The sequence below is a fragment of the Mustela putorius genome, unplaced genomic scaffold (genome assembly GCF_011764305.1).
Source record: "Mustela putorius furo isolate JIRA1106 unplaced genomic scaffold, ASM1176430v1.1 tig00000145_pilon_pilon_pilon, whole genome shotgun sequence".
In the NCBI taxonomy this organism is placed as follows: domain Eukaryota; kingdom Metazoa; phylum Chordata; class Mammalia; order Carnivora; family Mustelidae; genus Mustela; species Mustela putorius.
The window spans coordinates 33226922-33245000 of NW_025421294.1; the positions used below are offsets into that span (position 1 = coordinate 33226922).

Consider the following 18079-nt stretch of genomic DNA (forward strand, 5'->3'; position numbering starts at 1 on the left):
TCATACATGGTGTCAAAGAGAGCAATGGGTCCAGGTCAGGTGGGGGCAGATAGAGAGGCTGGTCCTCAGGCGGGCACATACAGGGATAACATGGTTTAAAACCAAATGCCTGGACGCCTGGGTGGCTCAGTTGGTTAAGCAGCTGCCTTCGGCTCAGGTCATGATCCCAGCGTCCTGGGATCGAGTCCCACATCGGGCTCCTTGCTCCGCGGGGAGCCTGCTTCTCCCTCTGACTCTGCCTTCCACTCTGCCTGTGCTCACTCTCACTCTCTCTCTGACAAATAAATAAATAAATAAAATCTTTAAAAAAAAAAAAAAAGCCCAGTAAAGGACAGTATGAGAAGCGATACAAGATGATGTCTATCTGAAAGGAACAGTCTTCTCCCAAGACACAGTATGCACAGGAGCTGAGGCCATCTTAGTTTGAGACCTTCATTGACCACTAACTTCCCTGATGAGCACTACATCATTTGATTTTTTCCCTGACCTCAGTTTTCCTGTAAGTGAAAATAGTCACCATTAACAGCACATTTGCTGCATGCTGGTCCTTATTCTAAGCTTTGGATTTGGGCCATCTTTTCTCATCCTCACATCACCTACGGGGAAGGCAGGCACCATTCTTTGCACCTGTGTTGGAGAGGAAGAAACTAAAGTACAGAGAGATGACTGACTTGCACCAAGCCCGCCAACTGGTAGGCAGCAGAGCTGGGGTCCAGAGCCTGCCTTATGAACCACCATGCCTTGTGCCTTCCCAGAAAGCACAGAGATGGTTTGTCTTTTTCCAGATTAATGGCAGAGCTCGCGACCGAGGCCATCTCCATAGGACATAACTCATTACTTGCATTCAGCTAGTGCCCATAGCGTCCCAGAGAGCATCCTTGGAAAGCTCCAGGACCACCTGCCCTCAGCTCGGTGCTCTGGGTCAGACGGCACTTCCGTGTTAGGGCTTGAGAGTTCGCTGCCAGTTAACCTGCCTCCCCTCACTCTCCCACCCTAATGAGAGAAGAAATGAAAAGAACCTCTGAGTACCTGAAAGTGTCCTGGTTTGGTTCAAAAGACACAATTTTCCTAGAAACTGCAGCTGATGTCATTTCAAAACAATTTCTGTTTTTAATGTGAGGGACAGTTCTTGTTTTCTGATTGGGAGTTTGCCTGAACAACATCCTTGTCCAAGACAAAAGTAACAGGCTACTCACATTCACCCACTCTCAGCCCTGGGCCACCCTCTCCTTCTTTATATCAGCAACAGGAGATGCCCAAGGACCCCGGCCCTGGCCCCCACTGCCATGTACACAGAGTGTACCTCTAGGGTCTGAATGCAGGGGTCTGTTTGAGCGGCTGCTGCTGGGGAAGGTCTGAAGGACCCAGAGCCAGAGGACTGTCCTCGTGGTGACGGCGTCCAGCCTGGTGAACAGCAGATGCCCCTCCTTCTCTTGCAGCCCCTTCAATGACCGGCCGATGTGCAGGATCTGCCATGAGGGCAGCAGCCAAGAGGACTTGCTCTCCCCCTGTGAATGCACGGGGACCTTGGGGACAATCCATCGGAGTTGCCTGGAGCACTGGCTGTCATCCTCAAACACCAGCTACTGTGAACTCTGCCACTTCCGGTTTGCAGTCGAGCGCAAACCCAGGCCGTTAGTGGAGGTCAGTAATTGGGGCACATCCTGAAAACTTCACTCTAATGAGCAAATGATGTCTGCTTTTATGCCCGAATCGCAAACCGGGTGCAGCTCAGTGAAGCACAGCAGTAGCAGCATGTGAAAGTGTGTGTGTGTGTGTGTGTGTGTGTGTGTGTGTATGCATGTATGTGAGAGAGACACAGAAGCAGCTCACACGCTCACTCCGGAGCCAGCAGTAGAAAGGTGATCTCTGCGAGGAGACAGGACAGGGCAAGTCAGTGTGAGGAGAGTGGGGAAGTTGACAGAGCTGCTCTCCCTTTTCCCATCCCTGTGAAGTGGAACAAACAGATCCATCACACTCTACCCAGTTTATACACCATCTGCCCAGTTTGAAGCAACAGGTAAGTGGGCATTTGGGTTGCATAGCCTGAGAGGTCTCTGTGGAAAAAAAGAGGTGCAGAGGAAAATGGATGCCAACTCAGCCTTCTGGGCTTTGAATAAGTTCCATAACCTTAGGTAAGTTACTGTGAAGCTTAAACGAGGTAAGATTTCTAAAGCACTTAGAATACCAAGTACATATCCAAGTGTTTGAATTTTTTTTAAAAAAATCCTGTAGGAAATTATACACAAGCTTCTTTCAGCTAATAGCCTAGCATTGGAATCTCTTTTCTTTAAAAGGCAGGCATTTCAACCCAGCCATTAAAATGGTAGGACGCTCTTTCATATTTTAGGAGCCACACATTTCTACTTTAGGCCAAGGATCTAGTCCTATATTAGCTAGAAGCAGCAGAAAATATCATTAGGCTATTTTGTCCTCTCTCCCACCCTCAATTTCTACCGGTCAATTAAAAATTTGATATTAACAACAATAAATATTCTAATGTATTATGAGCCAGAGCTAATTGAAAGAGACCAAGACCAAGATTATGGGCCTCTAATCTAGACCCACTGATAACCTCCCCCTTCTTTAAGCAGCTGACCTGGCAGAACTTTGGCATTAAACTAAAGCTAGAAATCAAGATGCCCTTCTTGGAGACTATTTAAAACAGGACATTAGCTTCTTGGCCTTATAGCTCTGGAGAGCTCTCATATACCTGGTCTCCTGTTTGACCTTGAAAATTTAATCAGGACCTATAAACTAGGGCCTGTTTTAGCTATGACTTACTTGCCAAATGGCATGAAATTTATTTGACTTGCCTCAATACACCTCCGCTTTAAGACTCTGGATCGAGTGACCTCTTAATTTAGCAGTCTTGCTGCTTGACATCCACTGTCAGAAATTCCTATTTGCAGAGTGCCCATCAGGGATCTGGCCCCATGCCACATTTCTAGGATTTACATTTCAGAACTTCTCTGCAGAGGCAGGAGTGGGGGGTAAGTATAATTAAACGATAAACAAGGGGGGTGAGGATGTCTCAAGCTCAAAGGCAAAAGTTAAAAAGAAGCCTATTTCATCTTTCCAGAAATTTCTGGAATCTCCCCAAGTTGATATTGCACCTTCTCCAGGGAAGCTATCTTCCCAGAATAAAAACAAAATGAAATTAAAACAAACAAACAAAAAAACACAACAAAACAACCATGACACTGCTTTAAAAGGGCTACAGTCCAGTGGTCTTTACTGGTATCATCCCAGTAAAGAAGACTCTTATTTTCGCTCAGTAAAAATCCCAGTGTGTGTGTGTGCATGTGTGTGCTCGCATGTACACGTATCGGTTTTGCCCAGCTGACTCGCATGTGTGGAATCACCCAGTGAACCTCTTCCATCTTGGAGAGGAAAACATGCACCCAGACACAGGGGTTCTTCAAAGCTGCTTATGCGAGGCCACAGACTCTGGGATCTTAGGCTGCTGTCATTACACAAGGAATTGGGGCAAATGACCTTGAGAATGTGTGAGGTGCTCTGTAAGATTTAGGGCCTTGCCTACAAAAACTTTACCCAAACGGTCACCGGTGGTGAAATTTTCATTGCACAAATGGAATGTGACATTTTTCAGAGTTAATGATGATTGAGCAAGTTGAAAGTGAAAGGCAAACCTTCTCAAGCCGGGGGAGGCTGGCCGTTTGATCATCCCATGGCAAAATGAACTTGCTGTTTGACCATAAGCCATAAAAAGAAGTTGTCTTTGGTTTCTCAGCTGGAGGACAAATGAGAACCAGGTGCAGGCAGATTTTTCAACAAATGACATTACTAATTGACTTTTCCACTCTTACCAAAGGGCAGGTTTTTTCATACTGAGCTGTGCTTCATATTTTTATCTCAAGATAACCATTCATCCTTTTTGGAACATCAGCAAAACCCTCCTATTTGGGTTAAGCATTGGGCGTATTGTTACTTTACTTCTCATTTGCACTCTTTCAGTTACTTTAATCATTTTTGTATCTACCATTGGATCTGCCTTCTCATTAAAGCAAGAAAATTCTATAACATTGAATTTCAAAATCAATGTGATAATAACAGCTTCTTGTTTACTAGAGGAAGCGGTTGAAAAAGTCATTTATAAATGTTATTTGTCAGCACCCAGGCGTTAACATTGGTCAGAATCACCATCACACCTCAAACTCCCACTGTTCAGGGAACTCCCCCAGTCCCTCATTCAGCATAGCCCTCATCCCCCTGATCACCACCGCTGTTTGGAAGACACTACGCCACCCCTTCCTTTCCTACACTCTGTGCCGCCAGCAGCTGGATGTTCATTTTTCACAGATCAGAAACCCAGCATTTCTGTCTCCAAGTTTCTATTCATAAAGGCCAAATCAGTATTAGCACCTCCAACCTGGGCATTATCTCCTCACTTAACCAGTGCCCAACATGAGACACAGCTCAGTTTCTCAGAGCTGCTGTAGGGAGGGGAGGGTGAGTTAGGGGCTTCCCATGATATCCTTAGTCCCTATAAATACTTTTAAAAAAATACATTCCACACTTAAAAATGAGGACACCCTTCGATATAATCCTTTGATATGATCATCTTCTCGAGGTATAAATCTCAATAAGATGATTTCGCATGTGCCTATCTACTAACCTACCTACCTCCATGGGCAGACTAAATCTTTTAGTGTCCTCTAGTAAATTCATTGCCAGTTTTACATCCTAATTTTTTATTTTTTTTATTTTTATTTTTTTTGCTGCTAAGTAAGCCAGTATGATAACAAAAGCTAGTTTCAACCCAAGAGAGCTTCATTGTAGTCATCTGGTTTACTCAAATGTGGGTGGATTTCCTCTAGTCCAGCATCTTAAAACTCTTAAGGTCTGTGTCAATTAGGCAAAGCTTGAAAGGGAAGCATTCACACTGTACATAGCAAAAAAGGAAGAGCAGATACAACACACATACATCTCACACCTCCACGGGTAGCACTTCTCTCCTCTGAAGCCGGCGTCTTTTTCATTGATGATGGAAAATTTACCCAGTGGCAATTTGTCAGATAAATTAAGCCCAAGAATAATGACCTGGTAGAATGCAGTAAATAGACAGCCACTAACCGTAAAAGGATTCGCTGAATGACCAGCCTGGGTGGTTTTATGGGCTCCTTCCTGCTCATTTTCAGTTTTCCTCATCTCTCTCTGCAAATTGAACTCTGATACCATTCTTTTACAACAAAGGGGAAAATACAGAAAACCAATAAAAATACCATGATGCGTTCCCCAAAATGTGTGCCTTGACTGCCGCCCACCACTGTGATTGCGTGTGTGATGGAGCAGTTTGCCAAGGAAACCCATCTTATTATGTGCAAACAGCGTGCTTGCAACATGAGTTTCCACTGATGGGAGTATCTGGCACTGGGCTCTCCTAAGACATGTATCAGTAACACCCACCCTTGCCCGGGAGACTTATGAAGTAATAGATCAGCTCAGCACCGTCCTGATTAAAATGAAATAGCCAGGAAATGGTGCAAATCTGAGGCGGGGGAGGCCTTCCTAGGATCTGCTCTTCCTCTGATCACAGAGACATGGTGATTTTTCACAGAGGGAGTGATTAGGTTTCCGTATTCCTAGTTCCTTTACACAGACCCAGTTGATTGATAAGAATTGTAGGAGCAATTTAAAAGCTGTTCCCTGCGACTCAGAGGTTTAGCTAAACTGAAACTGAGAATGTTTTCACACAGATCAGTTACTCAGAATAATGAGATGTAAAGCTAGAGAGAGGAGGATTAAAGCGTTTTTATCCTAAACTTTTTATTTATTTTATATATATATATATATATATATATATATATATATATTTAAGTCACTGGAGGAAAATGTTTCTAAAGTGTGCCCTGTATTCAGTGTAATCTCCCGCTACACAGCAGGAAGCCGAGCTGAACTGCTGTAGAGAAACCACTTTGTACCTTGGCATTTGCTATTTAATAGATTTAAGACTTCCCTCAAACCCTCTTAATAAGTATGTATCAGGCTTAGGTGGCGACATCGTTGGGCTCTTATTATAGTGGATTTGGTTTGCTTTTGATTTTTAATATATCCATTTACGTAAAAACATGAGCTTTTGGTTTCAGAGCAGGCAAATTCCTCTCCGCAAACCCCTGTGGCATTGGGGTAATTAGGGAATGATACCACAGGGTACATAAAGGGATTCGAGGAGCTTCCCAGGCGTGCGTACCGCCTATTACATTCGTCGAAGGCAAGCTGGCTAGCTCCCCTCTTCGCGCCAACCCGTGAGCACAGCCTAGTAAGGAAGGGGGTGGGCCCATGATCCCAGCATGAGATGGGCAGTCCAGAAGCACCTACTCATTAAGTCAATGCCTGACTGGAGAACCTCCCTTCCCCCAACTACAAACTGTCTGTCATACTTTGGACCTGTGGTTATAAATCTAAGAAAGCGACCATGGCCTTATGGTTCAAGCCAGACACGGCTGGACGAGGTCTTCCGGGAGACCCACCAGCAATGCAGCTTCGAGCCACACAGCCCACAAGGAGATTCTGACCAAGCCTGGCTCCCGCTCACTCGCTGGCCCTCAGGCAGTTTTGGAGGGAAGGGCAGGGGGGCGCAGCCCTGTGCGTACGCCAAGCAATGAGGAGAAAACACTCAATCCAGGACTCCGCAGGAAACCGCTGGCCCAAGTTAGAAGAGTATGGTTGTGAGTAAGGCACACGGGACCAAATCCGTAAGTTTCTGGCCCAGCTGGCCTCTGCCAGGCTTTTAGGAATCCAAGCACTATACAAACATGGCACCATAGTCTTAGAGAGAAAAGCTCCTATTAAACGTTCGGTAGATGAAGGCACGGGCTTACCCTGGTTCTGTGAAGCCAGACTCCATGGGTGAAAAAGTGAAGAAAGTCTCATGCACTGCTCTCGGCTTCTCCCTCCTACTCTGGGTCCTGTTCTGGAGGGACAAAATGAGCGGCAGGGTCACCCCCTGGCATCTGTGGAGCAGGTGGGAGGGCTTTAGTTGAAACCACCAGGAGCTCCCACTTCTCACTCTCACTCCCAGTCTAACTGCCACCACCTGAGCTCAGGGCAGGGGAGCACAGTTTCTGCCCGCTCTGCCCCTAGGCTGCCTAGTCCCTCCTAACTGGAGGCAGCTCTCTGACCTGCTCCAGGTGAGGCTAAGTTCTCACAAAGCAGAGGAAGGGCTTGCGGCATTGAAAGACAAAAAGAGGGGAGCATGGTGAGGAACCCTGTGTGTCATAAGTCATGGATAGTAGAACAGAGGCCCTCCCACTGAGTGAAATCTGGGCCGGTGACTTCACCAAGCAGGGCTTAACGTGCTAACTCTGGCCACTGGCCTGTAACTGTAGTATATCCTGCACTGGGCTGGCCGCCCACGGCCTGCAGTGAAAACTTGGACTAGTCACTTCTCTTTATGTGTTAGCTCCTCCCCAGCCAAGTAAAGCCAGGCTCACAAACTGGCTTGCTCACTCATGCACACAGGTGTGCTTTTTGCCTCAACACTTAAAAAAAATTTTTTTAAGGATTTTTATCCATTTATATGAGCAGGGGGAAGAGCAGGAGAAGCAGACTCCCCACTGAGCAGGGAGCCCAATGCGGGATTCAATCCCAAGATCCTGGGATCATGACCTAAGCCAAAGCCAGACGCTTAACCGACTGAGCCACCCAGGCACCTCAGCCCATTTATTTCCCAAAAGAATTTGAATACCTGTAGGTAGGATAAGCACTCCCAGTTCACCCAGGCCTTGCCTCTTGCTTCCACCCAGGCAGTGCTTTTCTCCTGCTTGCATTATCTGCCGCCATTTACCTTTGAGATTACAAAATTGGGTGATTTCTCCCACCTGTCAGAGTTTTCTGATACTACAAGCATTTTTTTTCTACCAGCATCTTTCTGTCAAGGTAGTATAGGCTGAACCTAAAAATCTCCCTCCTATTGTTCCCACATCGTAAATGAGCTGAAATGCCTGAATCACAAATCACAAATTCAGAATCACAAAGCAGATGAATCACGAAGAGAAGGCACACCAGCATGGATGGGGTTCCGGCACCTGGCACTTACAGCCCCCCTATGTGTTGGCCAGGCACTTCCTTAACCTCCAGTCAGGTCTCTGGACAGGCTGCCAGCCCGCACCTGGGCCAGTGGCACCATCTTTGGGGCTGGCCAGCGGGGTGACATCCCTGCTCACTGAAGTCCCGAGATTCTACATCCCGTAGTCGTTCTGTCTTGAATTTTCTTCTTGGTTCTGGCGGCTAATTTGGCGGTTGCTTCGTTACTTAAAGCTTAGTTACAAAGAAGCTGTTTTAAGGTGTCTATTAAATTCACAGCTTGCTTCATTAAAAATCACTTCATTAAAAAAGCAAGCCAACCGAAGTGTTCCCATGTCCGTGCCAGATGGAAGGGAGATCACTGCTTGGTGCCGGTGTTTTCAGGCCATCCACTGCTGGTACAGGCTTAATTTGGAGGGAAAATCCAGCTTCATGCATAAAAAGAATTACATGACCGGATTCCATTATTTTAAATTGTACTGATCCTTGCAGTGAACTGGGTTGAAAGACAAATGAGAATCCATGTTCTGAAGAGGACCTTTGGCAGTCCAGCAGCTGCTCCCTTCCACTGGCTCACTGAGGACACAAAGATGCAAAACACCAGGAGTCACCTCAACCAACTTTAAAATTTTCATTCGCTATGTTAAAAAATATGAAGGAGGGGGCGCCTGGGTGGCTCAGTCAGTTAAGCGTCTGACTCTTGATTTCAGCTTAGGTCATGATCTCTGGGTGGTGGGATCGAGCCCCACATCAGGCTCTGCACACAACGCAATGTCTGCTTATCTGCTCTCCCTCTGCTCCTCCCCCGTGCTTGCTCTCTCTCAAATAAATAAAATCTTTTAAAAAATAAAATAAAAATGCAAAGGAGGATGAAGAATAATGTGTCAAACAGGTGCATCTCCACCACCTAGAATTAATAAATCTTAGCATTTTGTGAGTGACAGACCTTTGCAGGGACAGTGAGAAAATGGCTGTAGTCTTCACTAATTCACCCTCAGGTGTTCTCAAATACAGGAGAAGACGGAGCCAAGTTTTCCTTAAGCACATGTGGGCCAAGAATAAGAAGAAGTAAACAAAACGAGATAATAATGCTGCAATATCCCGGACCCTTTGTCCTAACTCCCAATGTAAGAACAACGAACGGCTAGCACTGGCCACCAAGAGGTCCACTTCTTTGAAAGGCAGGCAATTAGCAGCGATTACGTGGGAGTTGGGCGTGGAGTGGAGTGGAGGTGAAACTGTCCCTGGGCGGCTGGCAGGAGAGCTCTGTAAAGGGGAGTCTGAGAGAGGAGCACTGCCATGTCACCGAATGACTAAAGCTGGTGATCATCTTTCCCTAAGTCCTGCCAAAACAACAAGGTGCAGTTAGCTCACAGCAACTGCCCTGTGCCGGTACGTGTCAGGTTGAAAAGAAGGGAGACATTGATTGCAGATTTCAGGTGCATCGCTACCAGCTTAGGGCCCCCCCACTGGGGGCTTCCGCCAGCCCTTCTCTTGCCTCTTCAGTTTTGTGTCAATAGCTGACACTTTTAACTCCAGGAAAAGAATACACGTTATTAAACAAGTGACGGCGCGAAATATTGTGAGCAGTACATGATTATAGTTAAACGCTGCCTAATGAACAGTTGTATTCGAATCAGCAAAGCCGAGAGGTGTCTTCACTCAGGCAGCGGGAGGTCAGTGGCTGTTCATTGGCAGAGTGATACGCTGTATGCCTGTTTGTAGGAGAAACTTCGCTTTTCAGAAGAGGCACAGATCCTGACGGGACACCCAAGTCCAGGGGCACTCACTAATTTCATTTCGAAATTATATTCGAGGATACAATTATTTGTATCCTCAAAATTTTCACATGCCAATGTGTTTTTTTCTTGAGTTATTTACCCATTTCCAAGCAAAGGGGAGCTATGGCGTGCTATACTGCTCATGTATCATCTGATTCCCGTGTCTCTCTCCTCATACGGATAGTATCCTATTTTGTAAGTAAAGAAGCTGAGACTTTGAGATGGTAAATCACTCTTTAGAGATCTCAAGTACTTTCAGCCACAGGGCTAGTAGGTGGAGAAGGCAGAAGAATCCAGGTCTCCATGACCCCCTTAGTCTTTGGTGTCCCCACTGTCCCTGGCTTCTCCTGTCCTGACTTGAAAGTACTTCTTTTCTTTTCTCTTAAGATTTTATTTATTTATTTATTTATTTATTTATTTTTAAAGATTTTATTTATTTATTTGACAGACAGAGGTCATGAGTAGGCAGAGACGCGGGCAGAGAGAGAGAGAAGGAAGCAGGCTCTCTGCTCAGCAGAGAGCCCCGATGCGGGGCTCGATCCCAGGACCCCAGGATCATGACCTGAGCCGAAGGCAGAGGCTTTAACCTACTGAGCCACCCCAGCGCCCCTTAAGATTTTATTTATATCTTTGACAGAGAAAGAGGGAATGAGAGAGAGAGCACAGCACGGGGAGCGGCAGACAGAGAGGAGGGAGAAGCAGACTCTCCCCTGAGCAGGGAGCCCGATGCGGGGGCTTGATCCCAGGACCCTGGGATCATGGCATGAGCCAAAGGTAGACACTTAATTGACTGAGCCACCCACACGCCCCAAAAGTACTTCTTTTCACTTGTTTGTTGACATGGACACGCACACACACGCACACACAGAGCCGAGGGCTTCTCCACCTATAGCCAGCCTTCCTAAGAGACTAGATGTAGAGACGATTAAAGCCCTGATCTCGTCTTGACCTTGAATTCCCCTATTAAACCAAAGCTGCTAAAGCGATGGGAGAGTGAACGGGCAGAGCACAGGATTTCTAACACTGTGAACCTACTCTGAACAATGGTGGATACATGTCATTTTGCATTTGTGCAAACCCATAAAATGTACAGTACTAAGAGCGAACCCTAACATAAACTCTGGACCTTGACTGGTCACTAATGACGTGTCAGTGTAGGTTCATTGACTCTGGGGGGGTGGGATATTGAGAATCAGGGAGCCTCTGCAGGTGTGCAGTCAGGGGGCATATGGGAACTCAATTTTGCTATGAACCTAAAATTGTTCTGAAAAATAAAGTCTATTTGGGGCTCCTGGGTGGCTCTGTCTGTTAAGCATCTACCTTCAGCTCGGGTCTTGTTCCCAGAGTCTTGGGATCGAACCCCATGTGGGTCTCCCTGCTCAGTAGAGAGTCTGCTTCTCCCTCTCCCTCTTCTTCTGCCCCTCCTCCCTAGCTCCTGCTCACTTGCTCTCATGCTCTCTTGCACACGCTCTCTCTCAAATAAATAAATAATCTTTAAAAATTAAGTCTATTAAAAAAATACAAATACACACACAGACTTGAGCTGGGTCAGATTGAGAGTGGGATAGTGGAATAGCTTTGCTTCTCTGTGCCTCTCCCCCCAACCCCCCAGTCCGAAGTGGCCCAAGCTCTTAGGTACAGCAGCCTATTTGGAGCTGGAGACATCATTCTTCATTACCAAGGACTTTACACACCCTTTCTTTGTCTCTTCTTATCTGGTTACTCCCTCTCCACATCTGAGTCTTCATTTACCGAGTCATTTGGTCCCCTGTATCTTCTGGGATTTCCCCTCAGGGAGAGAAAGTCCGGTGAACACGATAGTGTTAAGAGCCTTTTCCCGCCTTTCGTGAACGGCCCTGAAAGCTTATCTCTCACAATGCGATTGTCCGAGTTTGTGAGGGAGACTTCTTTAAAGACTGTCCCCTAGACCACTCACTTTGGTAAAACTGGTTTTGCAGCACATATAGGACAACGCTGGCCTTTCTCTTGAATTATTTGTATAATTGCCTCATTTCTTTGCTTCCCTTCCTTCTCTTTCACGACAGGTGCAGCAGATTTGGGGAAAGATAAGAAGGAGCCTATCGGGTCTGGTGGGGCTTGGGTTCCCTCCTTCATTTTTCACTAACTGTGTATTTCTGTACCTCATCACCTGCCTGCCTGCGTGTTTTCAGAGAGGAGCCGGTGATATACCATCTGATAAAACTCTTCTTTGCAGTCCATTATTACAGAGTTAGAGGGACAGATTTGCACCGCAGTGGACATGTGAGAGGAAAGTTAGGATTATATGTGTATAATGCAAGGGCGAGAGAAAACTCGTCTAAAGCTTTTAGTTTACTGAAAAATGGGTTTAATTCTTAGGTACACCATTTAGGAAAATGTATAAAAATCTGCTTGTGAAGATTGAGGTCAGATTAAAGGAAGAAAAGGAAATACTTTCTACTCATTACTTGATCATTGCTTCACCTCCAGCAATGCTGTTAGAAACAGGAGGTTAAAATAAATGGTGAGGTTCACAATCTTTTTGGGCTTGGAGGGAAAACGGCTAATATAGTATATATGAAATGCTGGCAAGTGGTTGCAGTGGGAACATTGTAAAATAGAATTTATAGGCATTTAAGGGCTTTTATCCGGGAAGAATCAGTAAAAGCAGAAATTGGGAGATGAAGGGAAAATATCCACCATCCTAGAAAATAATGCTTCCGCTCCTATTTTCCTACATCTAAAGCCTCGATCTTTGCATGAAAAGTGGGAGATGCAAGGAGAAAAGGCATGATAGACGGGAGGAATAAAATCGCTCTAATGTTTTTCTAAACACTGACTTATTTAAAATCTACAACTCTAATGTTGAAACCCAGAAGTCATCCATACACCAAAATATACACATTTTCAGCTCTTTGGAAGGACATACCTGACAGATACAGACCTGAAAAATAACCCAATTAGATGAAGATGTGGCAAAGCAAAAGGAACACTGAACCAAAATTCTCGCAAGATGGATTCTTTAGCAGAACGTATAAGACACTTCCAAGTTTTTTTTTTACCAATGGGCTTTTCCAGTCTCAGATTTTACAAGCAGCTTTATTTGAGATTTAATTCATGTACATACAGTTTCCCCACTTAAAGCATATGGTTCAGTGACACCTAGCATATTCAGAGTGTGCGACCATCACCACCGTCCCCTGTAGGACATTTTCATCACTGAAAAAGAAACCTCCTCCTTCAGCCTTCACTCCTGGGTCCTCCCCCCTTGCTCCCTCCAGCCCTGGGCAACCACTGATCTGTTTTATGTCTCTATGGATTTTCCTATAAATGGAACACTACAATAGTGGTCCTTTGTGATCGGCTCCCTTCACTCAGCGTTAACGTTTGCAAGGTCTAATCTCAGATTTTGCAGAAAATACAGCTTAATCTTCCTGGCTATCATTTTATGTATTCTTGGTCCCTTCCAATATTATACAACTTGGTCCCTTCCAATAATATACAACTCCTACTAGTTATCACTGACTGAGTGCTTTCCCTGAGCCCCTGTTCTAGACACTTAAACATCCTGTGTATGCAACCGTCTCCATTTTAGGAAGCAGGGCACTGGTACAGAGATGTCAGTGGCTCTTTTTCCTCTTCAGGTGTTGCCCCTTCACTATCACAGTTTCTGAGCTGAAACCCTGGTCTTTTCTCCTCTTTTATTGTATGGAAATAATATGCATATGGATTTTTTTTAATATTGTCTGAATGCTTTCCATCTCTGCTCTGTAGGAGTCCTTTTCTTCCTTTAAGCCCGTTAATTTAATTCGGTTGCTTTCGTGGCTCTGCTGCCCTGCAGCCGTACAATTAATTTTTTAAATATCACATTTTGTACCCTAGGTTAATTTTTTTTTTTAAACCAGCATCTAAGGAGAAATTATGGATTCTTGGAGACAGTCAAATCCTACTATTGACCCCATTCTTCAATTTTTCGAAGCTCAGAAAGTTGACTTCGACCAAGCGGTGTCTCAAGCCAATTTAAGGAAATGTTCTAGAACACTCTTTCTTCCCCCTCAGATCTGTTTGAGGAGCTGATAGAAGCTTGAACTCTCATCCCTGAAACTTGCAGGCATCTGGTGTTCAAATACAGTCTCCAAGGGCTCTCAGGTTTTCCAAAGCCCTGAAACTTAGTCAAGGACCCCTGATCTGGAAAGACAGTCATGTAGATGGCGAGGGAACACGTAGGTTTTTCAAATGTGTCTCCTGCACCCTCACAATGTTTTGCACATGGGAAGTAAGGGAAATTTCTCAACACTCTGCAGCCAATTCCCTCTTCCCTGAGAAGTCGCGTTATAATTCTGTGGGTGCCACAGTCATGCATATGATTTGCCAGTCTTGAGGGGAGAGCTGGTGATTCAGGTATGCACATATATGGGACTGGGCTAGTTATTAACTCAGCTTCTCCCACGCTTGGCTTGGTCCTGCATGGGGACCTAATAGGGTCACATGTCTCTGGATCACTCAAGCTAAAAATGTCTGTGTGTCTCCCAACTGGAGTGGAGCTTTCCCACACACAGCCAGCTGTGCTTATCCAGCTGGACTCTAGCTTGCCCTGCAATAAATGCCAGTCCTTGATGCCGCGACCCATGTCAGTTGAACTGTTGCCCCTGCCCCTTCAGAACGTCTTCCCTGAAGACAGCTCTGTGAGATTTGTAGCAACATGGTCCATAAACAGTCACCCGAATCAAGAGAAGCAATGCCAGTCAATACCACCATGCCATAGTTCTGCCTAACATTTTGATATTAAGCGTCCTGTCCTATCCAATGAAAGATATCCCAGAAAACCAGAGAAGCAAGAAAAGCAGGTGGACACAAAGAGAAAGAGGGAGACTCTCTAATCTGTGAGGGGGCTTGGAAAGGACATGTCTGAGATCTTGAAAATTGTGGAAGGCTTAGACAGTGTGCACAAGGAGTGGGGAGCACTTTCTGAATGGCTTGCAGGCTGGGGGGCTACCTTTGAAATTTGGGGGCAGGGAGATTCCAACAAAAATAAAGAGGTATATCAGCAAATACTCCAGCGCAGGGTCTTAGGCCACTGCCTCAAGTGGAGCCTTGAGAGGTTCCAGAACCAGTCACTGCTGGGAGTTACATCATGTCTTCAAGGTCGGCTGGGCCATCCTGTCTATTCGGGATCCTTTTGGGCAACAAAACCGCAGACTCCAGGGATTGTGGATCTAAAAGTTCCTGTCTCCATGGTTTTTCCACCTCGCAGAAATCTATCCCTTTCCCGAAGTGCCTCAAACCTTCCAGCTTACTTTGGGAGTAGGTGGCGCTGGGGAGACTCTCTTCTGTCCTCTATCATGTGTGTGTTCCATGTTCCACAGCAAGCCTTCCCCCACACCCCGCTCTGGGACTCCTCACACTCACACCCTCACTCTATCTCCAAGGGACACCGATTTTTAAATGTGGTCCCCTTTGAGGACCTGGCTGTGAATTTGATTTCTCTCTCTTTCTCTCTCTCTCTCTCTCTATATATATATTCCTTTAAATATCCCCATTGATCAAAACAGAGCTTTATTATCCTTATTCCTATTATTCATCAGAGTCTCCTTTTTGGTCCCGGGTTCCAGTTGGGACTCCTACGTGGTATACCATCCTGGCACCTTTTGCCCTGTGATCCTGTCCTCCTGCTGGAAGTAATTATTCGAAGCTTCAGAAACCTGGGGTCCAATAGCAAGCCAGCAGAGAGGGTGTCAGAGGCCAGCCACTGGGCTGGCTCCAGGACCAGGGGCCCCATAAGTACCAAATGAAGCAGGGCTCAGGGACCTAGTGCTGCTGTGGCATCCTGTTTATCACAGACCACACAATATGATGCCCTTGGCTCCCGGGGCAAATCATTTCTATTTTTAGCACAATGTATGCCAGTCATCAATTTCTTCTGGAAATTTCTGTTTCCTTGCCCTCTAGCCTCCTTTCCTCACCTTCTCTTGCTATGTCTCTGGCTTTCCAAGGATCACTTGTGTCACTTCTGCAGCATCCTTTCATATTTTGGATAAGCAGTCTCCATTGGCTGTGATCGCTTATGCACGGTGATGATCTAAAACAGAGCAAAATGACTCCCATTTTGCTTATATCTGAAGTTGTGATAATACGTAAAATTACTTTGCCATCTAGTCCTGCTGTGCCACTAATCTCATCTTTGGAAAATTTCAAATCGTCGGTGTGGGTGTGCATAGCATTTGTTTAAATAATGCCAGCGCCAAATTAGAATGTCTCACACAAACACGGTATTTATGGAGCACTATAGCCCATTAATTGGCTTATTGGCCGAAATCCTCCAGGGACCATCACAGATCTCCAGGGCGCCCTTGAACATGACTTATGCTGCAGCCAAATCACAGCTGTGAATGCCAGCACCACTGCTAAGCATGTGTCTGTGGCAAAAATTGCTCCCCTGTATTTGACCAGCGGAGTCAGGGTAAGGATGTATGTATATTTCTCAGTTAAACTCATCCTGTTTCTGCTCAAGGCCATCCCCCAGGTCAGAAGCATTTATAGTCTTTGGCTCATATTTATCAAGCACAAATTAAATATTTTAGGAAATGGGAATATAACTGTGAAGAGGCCGGAAGAATGTTGTACACTAATAGATCTTACCCACCAGGGAGAAAGACATGGGATAAACAAGTCAATAAAAGAAAAGGTTATCTCTGATAGTGATAAGAGTTATCCAGGAAGAACCAAGTTGTAAAGAATAACTTGGTGAGAGAAGGCGTGGTGGTTTGTGAAGGCGCCTCTGAAGAGGTCATGACCTTGGAGCAGACACATGACTGAGAAGGAGGGGCCAGACGTGGGAAGAAGCATACCAGGCAAAGCACCAACCCCTACACTCGCCCTCAGGCAGGAACCCGCTCAGCATTCCCAAATCAGGAAGAAACACTGACCTGACAAAGTGGCCTGAGAGATCAAAGGAGCCTGATTCCAGATTCTAAACTTTTCCTTCACGGACCCACTGGCACTCTGTTCACGCTTGTGGATCCCTTCTCAGAATCATGGAATGCTTGGAGGACCCACTTGGGATGCAACGATACCCCATTACACTCTAACAGAGCTAGCAAACAAAAGTTGTGATGTAAAACCCAAGGGCTTCTTTAACCCATTCTGTTGTGGCAGATCTGAAAACCAACTCTGAAGCGGCAGTATGTCAGGATGTCTACCACAATTTAACAGGAAGTGAAATACTGTGATCTTCATTGATCACAAAGCCACAAGTATTCCCCATCTCAGTAAGATTTTCTGCATAACTCAATGAGATGCTAGATTTCAATTAGAGGTTGTGAAAATCCCCATTCACAAATCACAGATCTTGCAGATCCTTCCCTTGGACCCCAAACAACCTGGGCTGCATCACTCAGGGCTCAGGGGCCACGGGGAGGTGATAGACTACGGGCCATGGGGAGCCGCTGGGGAATTTGAAGCAAGAGAAGTGGGGTGATCTTGCTGCTTTAGAGAAAGCTGATTCGGGGACCACAGGAACAAGAGGATGAGGAGGCAATTGCAGGTGAGAGGCAAGGCTGGCTTGGAAAAATAATGGCGCTGGAGAGAAAAAGACGTGAATGTGTTCAAGATATATTCCAGAAGAACCAACAGGACACACAGATCGCTTGCCTGTGGGGCGTGGGGTGAGGAAGGACCCAGTCAGGATGAGGCGGAGGGTGCCGACAACAGCCAGCAGGCGCTGTGGGACAGCCTGCGTGGGAGCTGGGTGATGCCAGGGAACCCAGGGCTCCGTGGTGGACCTAGGCGAGTATGACACATTGCTCCCACAGACGGAGAGATGTCTAGGAATCAGCAAATGCGCAGCCTGGGCTCAGAAAAGCCCTAGGCTGAAAGACAAGGCACACACTCTCTAGTCAAACCGCATGTCCTGAACAGAAGTGGGACCTTGAGACAAAGAGAAAGGGTCCTTCGCCACTCCCCTCAAAGCCATGTCATCCTCTCTCCTGTGAGGGAGACTCCTGGTTGTTGTTGTTGTTGTTGTTTTTTAACTCCCCCAAAGAGGTGAAAAAACTTGATGAACAGTTTGGGGGAGCTAATGGGGGTCGCCGGAAGCAATGTCCCACCTCCCATTTTATCCCCTGCATGGTGCTACTTCCCCAGCCTTATCCACTGTAGGAGCAAACAGAAATTAGGGTCAAGATTTCCTGTAGTTAATACATGAAACTAACATAACAGAGTAAAACATTCTACGTCCATTAATTACACTTCAATTTTTAAAAAAATTTTTT

General features: G+C 45.9%; 1 protein-coding gene across 2 annotated transcripts in view; it reads left to right on the forward strand.

The window, feature by feature from the left end:
* MARCHF3 (membrane associated ring-CH-type finger 3) overlaps positions 1 to 18079 on the forward strand; it is a 137240-nt gene that overhangs the window by 103126 nt on the left and 16035 nt on the right. For both annotated transcript variants that reach the window (XM_004737436.3, XM_013056067.2), the window contains exon 3: positions 1440 to 1644. In XM_004737436.3, the coding sequence (XP_004737493.1) occupies positions 1440 to 1644 (205 nt within the window). The remainder of the gene's footprint in view (positions 1 to 1439; positions 1645 to 18079) is intronic.